Source organism: Eleginops maclovinus, chromosome 7 (genome assembly GCF_036324505.1).
Source record: "Eleginops maclovinus isolate JMC-PN-2008 ecotype Puerto Natales chromosome 7, JC_Emac_rtc_rv5, whole genome shotgun sequence".
Taxonomy (NCBI): domain Eukaryota; kingdom Metazoa; phylum Chordata; class Actinopteri; order Perciformes; family Eleginopidae; genus Eleginops; species Eleginops maclovinus.
The window spans coordinates 19,243,131-19,254,026 of NC_086355.1; the positions used below are offsets into that span (position 1 = coordinate 19,243,131).

Here is a 10,896-nt window from a genome sequence, read left to right on the forward strand (position 1 = left end):
CAATCACGCATTAATAATTAAATTAAAACAAACACTAAAGTGTGTATACAGGGTCCCTGTGATGGTGGGGGTGGATTATTGGCAATAACTTGATGTAAATTCACCTTTTCCTAACTGGTGGCTGTCCTCAACACTGCTGCCTGTAGTGATTACAAGTATATTTACAGAAGGAATCATCAAGGACAACGAGTGGTGCTGAGGAAGTGTCTGCATCTCTCCCAGATGAACTGAACACATTTTATGCACGCTTTGAGAGGCCCCCGGCTGTGGAGGCACAGAAGGCCCAGGATCGCCTGCTCACTGGTTTTAACCAGTGCAGATGTGTGTAGATCTCTGAAAAGGATCAACGCACACAGGGCTCCTGGACCTGATGGCATCCCTGGCCGTGCTCTCAAGGTGTGTGCAGTTCAGCTTGCAGATGTGTTCACAGACATTTTCAATAGGTCACTGCTCCAGTCTGTAGTCCCCACATGTCTTAAAGAGTCCATCATTGTCCCTGTCCCCAAAAAGACAAAACCCATCTGCCTCAAAGACTACCGCCCAGTTGCACTCACCTCCATCATCATGAAGTGCTTTGAGCGGTTAGTCAAAACTTTTATCACCTCCTCCCTCCCTGACTCATTGGACCCCCTGCAGTTTGCCTACAGAGCAAACAGGTCCACGGATGATGCCATCTCCCTCACCCTCCACACTGCCCTCTCCCACCTGGACCAGAGGAACACTTATGTGAGAATGCTGTTCATTGACTACAGTTCAGCATTCAACACCATTGTGCCCTCCAAGCTCATCATTAAGCTCAGGGACCTTGGGCTCAACAGCGCCCTCTGTGACTGGATCATGAGCTTCCTAACGGGCAGATCCCAGGCAGTGACATCCTCCACCTTGACCCTCAACACCGGAGCCCCTCAGGGTTGTGTGCTCAGCCCTCTCCTCTACTCCCTGTTCACGCACGACTGCGTGGCCACACACAGCTCCAACACCATCATCAAGTTTGCTGACGACACGACCGTCATCGGCCTGATCACAGACGGCGACGAGACGGCGTACAGAGAGGAGGTCAGAGCCTTGATATCTTGGTGCGAAGACAACAACCTCCATCTCAACGTCAGCAAAACAAAGGAGCTGATTGTGGACTACAGGAAGGGGCAGAGAGAGGCACACACACCCATCACCATCGACGGGACTCCTGTGGAGAGAGTCAGCAGCTTCAGGTTCCTCGGGCTAAACATCAGTGAGGACCTGACATGGACACATCACACCAGGGTTATATCCAAGACGGCTCGACAGCGGCTCTTCTTCCTCCGCAGGCTGCGGAAGTTCAACATGGACTCCAGGATACTCTGCAGCTTCTATAGGTGCACCATCGAGAGTATCCTGACTGGCTGCATCACCGCCTGGTATGGCAGTTGCACCGCCCTCAACCGTAAGACTCTACAGAGGGTGGTGAAAACTGCTCAGCACATCACCAGGACGGAGCTGCCATCCATGGAGGACCTCTACACCCAGCGGTGTAGGAAGAAGGCCGGTAGGATATGAAAGGACCCCCATCACCCCAGCAACAATCTGTTCTGTCTGCTGCCGTCTGGCAGACGGTACCGCAGCATCCGGACCAAGACCACCAGACTCAGAGACAGTTTTATACCACAGGCTATAAGACTGCTGAACTCCTGAGCTCTGTGAATGTCTACTCACATCTGTTTGTAGTACACACATGTGAGTATAGCTGATATAGCTATACTCACATTGTGGAGCCCTTGGCAAAAAGAAGGGTCTTTGGGGGGGGCGGGCTGCGCTTTCTTTTTTGCGGGGGGGGGCTACATTTTCATCTGTGTCATCCATAGTCAACAGGAAACAATGAAATCATATTAGATCCATATAAAAAGATTTGACTTATTAAACTTTTTTTTGGGTTGGTTGACATTTATGTTACCTTCTGATGTTTCATCATGTAAATCAACTGCAAAGCAAGACAAAAAATCCACATGACTGTCATCCGTCACCACTGGATGCATTACTTTTCAACGAATTGAGTCCTTTTATTAGCTGTGTTAACTTTACTATGACTGATTGTTCAAAAGGCCACATTTGTTTTGGGGAAATCTGTTTACTTAGTAGTCACAGTCACATATGATTACTTACATTCAGGTGTTTGTGGCCTTGGCTCTTTTCTTTTTTGGCCTCCGTCAGCTGCAGAACCAATAATGATGTTATCATCAATGCAAACAAAATAATATAATAGTAATTCAAACAAACAAATCAGAAGTTCTAAAAGCAGAAGTATTTTTTCCTGCTCTCTCTCCAGGTTACACCATAGGCACCTGACAACATACAATCAAGCACCACCATCTCATAGCTATGGTCATCACGCTGAAATCTCTCTAGATTTCTCATCTTAATGAGAAAGTGAGCAGCATTTGCTTTTGAGTACTTACATTGATTTTTTTCTGTTCTTTTTTCTTTTCCTGGGCTGGTCATTTTCCTCTGTCGGTTAAAAATGTAGTGAAGATGTTTTTTCTAAACAAGTAATGGAGCAAAATATTCGTAATATTTATAATTCTACCAATGACCCTTCTTGGGATCATCACCCGGCGGAAATCTCTGTCCGACTCCTCCACATGGGACGTTTCCTGTCCCTTGCGGGCCCTGTACCGGGGCGTAGCATAGCTGTCTGTAACAACAAGTCGACAAATCGACCCATCACAATCTAGTGTGGAGTAATTAGTGAACATATTTTTTCCGAGGGAGAGGATGCTGTCTGACTGACATCAAGACCTGGATGCAAAATAACTTTCTCAAACTCAACTCCAATAAATCCAAAATCCTCATCATTGGTCCTGACTCCCTCACCCACTCCACTTCTCCCTTAACATTGATGGCTCCACCATCACCCCCTCCACCAAAGTCTGTAACCTTGGAGTTATCGTGGACCCCACTCTGTCCTTCCTCCCCCATGTCAACCTTACTACCAAAACCGCCATTATCCACCTCCGAAATATCGCCCGCCTCCGCCCCAACCTGTCAACTACCGCTGCTGAGAAACTCATCCATACATTCATTACATCCAGGCTCGACTATTGCAACAGTGTTCTCTACGGCACCACCACCGAAGTCCTCAATAAACTCCAATATGTCCAGAACTCTGCTGCACGCCTCCTCACCGCGGCTCGCTCCAGAGAACACATCACACCTGTCCTCCGTGAACTTCATTGGCTTCCAATAAAACACCGAATCAACTTCAAAATCTTACTCACCACCTACAAGGCCTTCAACAACTTAGCACCCCCCTACCTTGCTGACCTCCTCCATCACCATGCCCCCTCCTGATCCCACAGGTCCGTCTCTGCCAACCTACTACAAGTCCCCCGGACAAAGCGCCGGACCTGGGGTGATCGGACCTTCTCAGTTGCTGCCCCCTCCCTATGGAATTCGCTTCCCTCCCACCTCAAAGTCTCCCCAACCCTCTCTTCGTTCAAATCTGCACTAAAAACACACCTTTTTACACTAGCCATCCCCACATAACCCCCACCTTCTTCTTCTTGTTTTAACCTCTGTTTTGTTTTAACCCTAGTATAAATGAATAAATGATCTGTTTGCATAGTTTTGATAGGGCAATATGTAAAGCGTCTTTGAGTACCATAGAAAGCGCCATATAAATGTGATTTATTATTATTATTATTATAAACAAACACAGAAATCTGTTTAACACCATTACATTGACTATGTGTGGAGGAAATGAGTGTAAGAAAATATATAGATGATTTGATATTATTTGAGTAATATACCTTTTTCGGAAAATATCCTCAAAACATGTTTGGTCCAGAGATGTTTGTCTGGCAAGAAACATTTCTTGGCTGAGGTGCCAGCATTATGTTGTGGCCAATAGCAATATAGGATCTGTAAGGACACAGTGAGATCGCTTAAACGTAGTTGATATCATAAAAAATGTTAATTGCTTAAAATCTTCAAAAATATCTTACCCCATCATTCCACTCCAGCCATTTTGATGGTGCTGCCTCCAGTTCATTCTCTGCAGTGAAGTGCAGCATGACGTACTGGTTTGTGGCCTGAATTCAAATAATGACAATAATCATGATAATAATAAAAATCAATGTTCTAGATGCAAAGAGGCAGGTCAGTCAAGCTGTCCGAATTCACAAGGTGTGAAGGATGGCAACCACAACCCTTGATCCATGACCTTCCTTGACCATGAACGCCCTCCTCTCAAGGCTGCTCTCATCAAGAAGCTGCATTTCCGATGTCTTAATACTGGCACGGAAAGTTCCATAGACACGGGAGTCACAAGGTGTCATTGTGTATGGCTGCAGGTTGGTGTAAACTCTGCACAGGACAGTCTGATCATTTTCACTTCCCACAGACACCACCCCACAGCATTCTTCACCGCTGACCATGAAGAATCTGTTTCTTCCCCTTATTGCTTTCCTATGGATTTCATCTTGTATTTTTACTCTTGTGGTTTCCTCCAGGCGGTTGGCAACCTGCATGAGCGGATTTCTCCCTGATCGCACCATTCTCTTTATATGTTGCAGCTTATTGTCAAACGGGAAGGCACTGAAGTTGTCAAGGGACCCAAATGTGTGGACATCAGCTGCCAAATTCAGCAACGAGTGTACACAAGAAATCTTTGTCGATACAACATCCCTCCGCGTTCAACAAAGTACCTTAAAAGATCACTTGCATATGAACTTTGAGTCACAGCCACCTGAAGGGACACAAAAATGCACATAGCATTGCTGAAGGCCATGAAATGCCCGAAAAAGGTTTTCCTGGAGTACGCCTTTCAGCACAATCTTCCCTGTGTAAAGAGCAAATTGGCGCAGCTCGGTTGCTTTCCAGCGGTCGAGTTTCCTCCAGTCCCCTTGGCTTCCTGACAAAACAATCAGGAATTACAGATCTCAGTGCCACCAGACGCTCGCTGACACGAGTGATTTGGCATCTTCACATTCGTGTTGCTGTCTGTCCCCTTGTGCACAGCAGCAGTAACTTCCTCATCACCCCAAGGTAGTATTGGTGCATATAATTGGCAGGAAATGACCTCACCATGTCAATGGGCATGCTGCAGAAGGGAGACGTTTTTTCTGCCTGATGATGCTCCGGCTGCCAGCACTCCCTGAATGACTGGTCCATCCTCAACCTAAGGTTGTCCACTTCAGCGAAGAGCATTCGCCCAGCCCAGAACCCCTTTTGGTCACACTTATCGCAGCCGTAGTACCCAGAGTAGAGCTTTACACACCTCACCATCGCCTTAGCTAGAGCATCACAAGTAATGCACTCCACACCATCCTGCATGACTTTGGATAATTCTCTTGCTGCTCTCTGATGAAAGTGATATCCTTTGGTTTGGAAGAGGCCATGGAGAGGGAGAGGGGGAAAATGCATTTTGGTGTCAAATTGATGGAACACAGAATTGGCCAGAGTGACTTGTTTGAAGACTTGAAAAGAGGTAAGCCATCAATATTGAGGGAAAAGTCAATCGATTGTAGGTCTTGTGTTGCTTCCGGTGGATATTTGTTAAGGTGCAGAGAGAGTTGGTCGGCCACATTATATGCTATGGTCTCCACACCTGCACCTGAGCCTAAACCTTGGGTTATTCCATAGCTTACTTTTGCATGACAGGATGAGTCATTATGGACATGTACACATTGAAGAAGGTCAGTAAGGTAAGATCTAAGCCAGGATAGGGCATATCCTTTGATACCAACGTGATGTTCAAGTCTCTGTAGTAAAATATGGTGATTTATAGTGTGGAAAGCAGCACTCAGGTCTTTGATTAAGGCAGTTTCAGTGCTTGTTTTGGTTTGGTGACATTAATGGCTTGTGGCTATTTTGCCTCACTTTTGTGTTGGTCACTTTGTCGCTATTCAAATTGAGCTGCAGCAAGTTTGTTTGTTTCCTTTGATCACCTCAACAGTAGAAGTTATGTTGAAGCTCCCATTGGTGTTGTATATTTGGTTGCTGTGCCTCCCTGCTTGTCCCCCCTCACCTTTTTGTCCTAGGGCCCAGGGGCGTAAAGACTTGAGAGAGGGATGAGGATCAGTGCTTAATTTGTAAATCATAAGGTGCCGGAACGCAAAGTACATGACAGCTCAGGGATGACGAGACGCGTACAGGTCCCGGAACGTATACATAAAAGGTGCTGAAAACAACATGAAAATGTCCACTTGCAACGCTGTGGGACATACAAGCCTCGATTTCAAATAGTATCCATGGTATAAATGTTATGACGATAATTTACAATTATTTTAGGATAGTACGCACAACGCACAACAACAACACATCACCACAGGTGGGACTTCAGTATACAGCCAGCAATCAATTTCTCAACAGGTTTAACGTGTAAAAAAAATATGTATTATTCAAAGATTGGCACGGCGGCCTATTAATAGACAGTATGTTTGCTCACCATATTTAGTTGTTTAAAACACCCCACATCACGAGCATGTCCGGATTGTCCTCCATCTCTTTTTTTCTACTTTTACTGCGTGTGTCTGTGGCAGTTCTGTGTCCTTTGGCCACCCAGGACCTCACGTACGGGACTGGATTGAATTTAGCCAGGGGGGGTTCAACAAGATTTAGGAAGAGTAAAGATGACATGGTGGATGTGAGCAAAGAGCTACGGTTGGGAGTGCAAATCAAGTTCATTTGTGAAAATCCGCGCTCACATTCAGCACTTGCAATTGGAATGCTGTTGACAGCAACAAGTAACTCCATCAGCTCATCGGGGGGGTCTTTGCCATCTGAGTCTCTGTACCTTCTGTAGGCCCGTATGACTGCGCGCGGGTTGGCAATGTTGAAGCGCTGACACAGTGACTCGACCTCAGTCTCTCCATACAGCGCACCTGCGTCCTCGGGCCAGTATTGTGCGTAAAGCACCTTCAACTCCTCAATGAACTTGTTATATCCAGTTTTATCTGGCATCCGGCCTCCTTGAGATAACATACGGTCCTCCAAGTTCTTGGCCACAGTTAGAAAAAACTGCTTGGGGTCGAGTGATCTGTCGCTTGATTTTCCTCCATTCAGCGTGATGCCATGGAAAGAGTTTTCCTCAATTCTCCTTTGGCTCAGTTCAGTGTAGCGACCTGGCCGATCCGACATGGCCTCAAGTACCCTGATTTCCCGACAAATTGACTTGTGTGCTGAAATGATGGTAATGTCTCGTTTTTGAAGCTCGACTGAGAGCTCAGATAATTCTTGCAATGCATCGCACATTATGCCTAAATTGTTCACAAACGCATGCGAAGATAAGCGCATAGCAAGCCCACTGTATGTTTGCTTTGTGACACTGTTACGGGAGGGATCTTCTGATGCAGTTTTGAAATGCTTGTAAAGTGCTGGGTAGTTCTTCCACACTGCTTCAACGGTTCTAAAACTTGATGCCACCCATCTAGTGTCTAAAATACGACCTATTTTGCATAGCTGGACATCCAAGCTCTCAGCTGACTCTCTCAGCTCCATTCGATTTTTGTTAGATGTGCTATACAGTGCATATATCTTGTCCATCAATATTTTAAAGTGATTTATAGCACCCATCTCTTTCACTACGTCTGCGACTGCAAGCTCAAGCCTGTGGGCTGAGCAGTGCCACACAGTAATGTTGGGAAACATGGCCTGGAGCCGACTCGCCACTCCGCTTTTACGCCCTAACATAACCGAAGCACCATCACAAGTTACTCCAATGAGGGTCTTAGAGAGAAAATCCTGTGTCAAATGCAGGCGCTCCAGAGCAGACAACAGTTTGTGGACAATACCTTGAGCAGTTAGATCATCTAGCTCTACGAGTTCAGTAAAAATGTTTGTAGGCTTGTCCATATCGGGCAACTGAGCCCTAATGTATATTATCAAGCAGCTCTTTTTGCTTAAACTGGTTGACTCATCCAGCATTACACTGATTTTGGGAGTGCACTGTACTATTTTTTCAAACAGTTTTCTTTTCATTTCTTCAGAAATATGTTTCTGTATGTTTCCACATGCAACATTGGAATGTAAAATTCTCCCCATATCGAGTCCATTTAATTCTTGGCAATCAATCTCCTGTTCGAAGCCATATGCGGGACGGTGGCGTTTAGCCTCCTTGTACGCCGTGCGAAATACGCGAGCTGTGGCCATCTGTTCAGACTGACTATTAATTACAGATTGTCCTAAAGTGTCCACTTTTGCCTTTTCGAGAATGTTTGCTGCTGCTAGGTGAGCCTTGGTACGGGCATGTTCAAATACCTTTTTTCTAAGTGCCCGTTGCTGTTTTATAATATCTGAAGCAGATGAGGTTACTGTGCATAAAACCCACTCTTTTGCCAGTTTCATCCCCGACGTCTTCTCTGCCCCCAAAGTCCCCACCGCCTTACACGTTGTGCAACCCAAACCTGATTTTCCCCTAAAAAGCCAGGGATAGTAAGGCCCCGTGCCCACGACAACGGTAACGACAGATAAACGTAGAACATTTCGACAGATGTGCCTATCGTGCACACGGCGACGGCGTTTTTAGGAGTTGAAAACGGAGAAAACGCAAACGCCCCTCAAAGTGGAGATCTTGAAAACGTTCCAGTCTCTCGTCGCCGTAGGAACAGTTCAAAACGCAGAAGTGCGTTTTTTGCACAGGTTTTTTTTTTGCACAGGCATCTGGAAGTGACGTTCTAGCGCCAAATTTGAGCCTGCCCTTTGATAAACATGGATGAACGTGTAGCAGTAGCCGCGTTGAATGGTATGCATGCAGGCCAACAAATGGCGAGACTCTTTACCGAGAGTCATTTAGACCATAGGAGACGATACCAACGGATATTGGACATTATTGACGCACCGGAGGAGGAGACACGACGAAGTGAGAGACGAGTGTGGACGAGGCCAGGGAGAAGCTCCGAGTGGTGGGAGAACTTCGTTAATGATGTGGTGGACGAGCAAGCGTGGTACGAAAATTTCCGCATGACCAAAGACTCCCTTTATGCCCTGACTGACCTACTTCGTCCTCACATCGAGGGTCAATCGACTAATATGCGACAGCCAGTGCTGCCTCTGAAGAAGGTGGCATGTACACTGTACTATCTTAGCGATGAGGGGCGCCTCCGCAAAACAGCAAATTCATTTGGTCTGGGGAGATCTACGGTGTCGAGGATCGTACGAGACACGTGCCGTGCAATTACGGTTCATCTCGGACCCAAATATATAAAGCTGCCATTCACTGTCCCGGATACTGAGGAGCTAGTGGCTGGGTTCCTAGAAGACCATGGGATGCCCCAGTGTCTAGGAGCAGTAGACGGGACACACATCGATATCAAACAGCCGCCTGTGAACGCCACTGACTACATAAACAGGAAGAGAAGATACTCGCTGAACGTCCAAGCTGTATGTGACCATAAGTACAGGTAAGGCTACAGGCAGTTTATCACTCCAAAGACATCAGCTATACACCACCATCACTCAATTGGGCACAGAGCAGTCTGTCCCATCCAATAGCCTTGTAACAAAAAAAATTAACAGAATGTAGCCAATATAGCCCAATATACATGTAGTCTATATTAATAAGCCTACAGTACCATATTGACACAACATTTAGCTATATTTACACACCCATTCATTAATCTATTTTTGTTAGAAATGTACATGTTGTGGGGGTTTTCTCTTTTAAAAAACCTTAAAGTCATGATGCTTCATTTGTGTTGCAGATTCATGGATGTGGTGGTGAAATGGCCAGGTAGTGTGCATGATGCCCGGATGTTCGCCAACTCGAAAGTCAACAGTTTTTTGAAGACTGGGAAGATTCCCTCACTGGAGAAGCAGATAGTGGAGGATGAGGAAGCCATCCCCATCTTCCTGTTGGGAGACCCGGCCTATCCCCTCCTGCCATACCTGATGAAGGAATATGCAAATGGAGGCGCAACCCCTTCTGAGCAGTACTTTGGCCTCTCCCTATGCAAGGCTCGTATGGTCATAGAGTGTGCATTCGGTCGCCTCAAGGCCAGGTTCGCCTGCCTGAAGCGACAAATGGACATAAATCTCAGTGACCTGCCTACTGTGATTTATGCCTGTTTTGTCCTCAACAACTACTGTGAGGCTTGCCACGAGACCGTGAATCACCATGCACAAGAGGAAGCCGTGCAAATGGATCGGGACCAGCAACCTCCCACACAGAGGAACAATTATACCACAGACTGCAACGAGGCAGGTGGAAAGCGGGTGAGGAGAGTCCTCACCAAGTATCTGGACCCATAATATGTTCTTTTAAAATCAGCTTGTTTGCCAGTAAAACAGTTACTGGTGACACCTGTGTTTATGTTTATGCACATTATTTTTTTGGTGTTGATATTGTTTTGTGATCAGTCTACCAGAACTTGTGATGTGTTGTGTTCATGACTTTATGTACTCGTTCTCAGTAATTACAACAGCTAATGAATAAAACCCTTTTTTGTCAAAATAACCTGCATTAATTTACTAAGATTATGATTACTATGTTTAGTGGTTCTGCAATATGACAACTGTTTAAACGTCATATCTCCTATGATTTCAGTTGTAACACTTTCTGTGTAACTACATAGAATTAGCAGACATGATGACAAATGAGGACAACAAGGGGGAGCATTCTGTTGGTAACTGATTGTCCAGTAGATGTTCGTGACCTGTCAAAATGAGGTGTGTAAGACTTTTCTCAATAACACATGCAAATCAGGGGGGAAATCAAGTATTTTATCTTGTTGAAACATAAATACAGAAAACATAAATCCCCCAAAAAATGTATATAGTGCAAATGACAGTTTTACTAAGGTGCAACGCAACATAAAAAACCCTTTTATGTCAAATATTCAGGACAAAGTGCATGTGAACATCATGCAAAGACAGCCATAAACCAAATATACAGTAACACTGTACAAAAATAGAAATATAAAGTAC

At 45.5% G+C, this 10,896-nt stretch overlaps 1 protein-coding gene across 1 annotated transcript; it reads left to right on the plus strand.

Moving 5' to 3' along the window:
• The first annotated feature begins 8,416 nt into the window (after positions 1-8,416).
• Positions 8,417-10,380, plus strand: LOC134866997 (putative nuclease HARBI1). Its single transcript, XM_063887258.1, has 2 exons — positions 8,417-9,374; positions 9,675-10,380. Exons 1-2 carry the CDS (start codon positions 8,683-8,685, stop codon positions 10,219-10,221), a joined length of 1,239 nt encoding a protein of 412 aa, XP_063743328.1. The 5' UTR covers positions 8,417-8,682; the 3' UTR covers positions 10,222-10,380.
• The last annotated feature ends 516 nt before the right edge of the window (positions 10,381-10,896 follow it).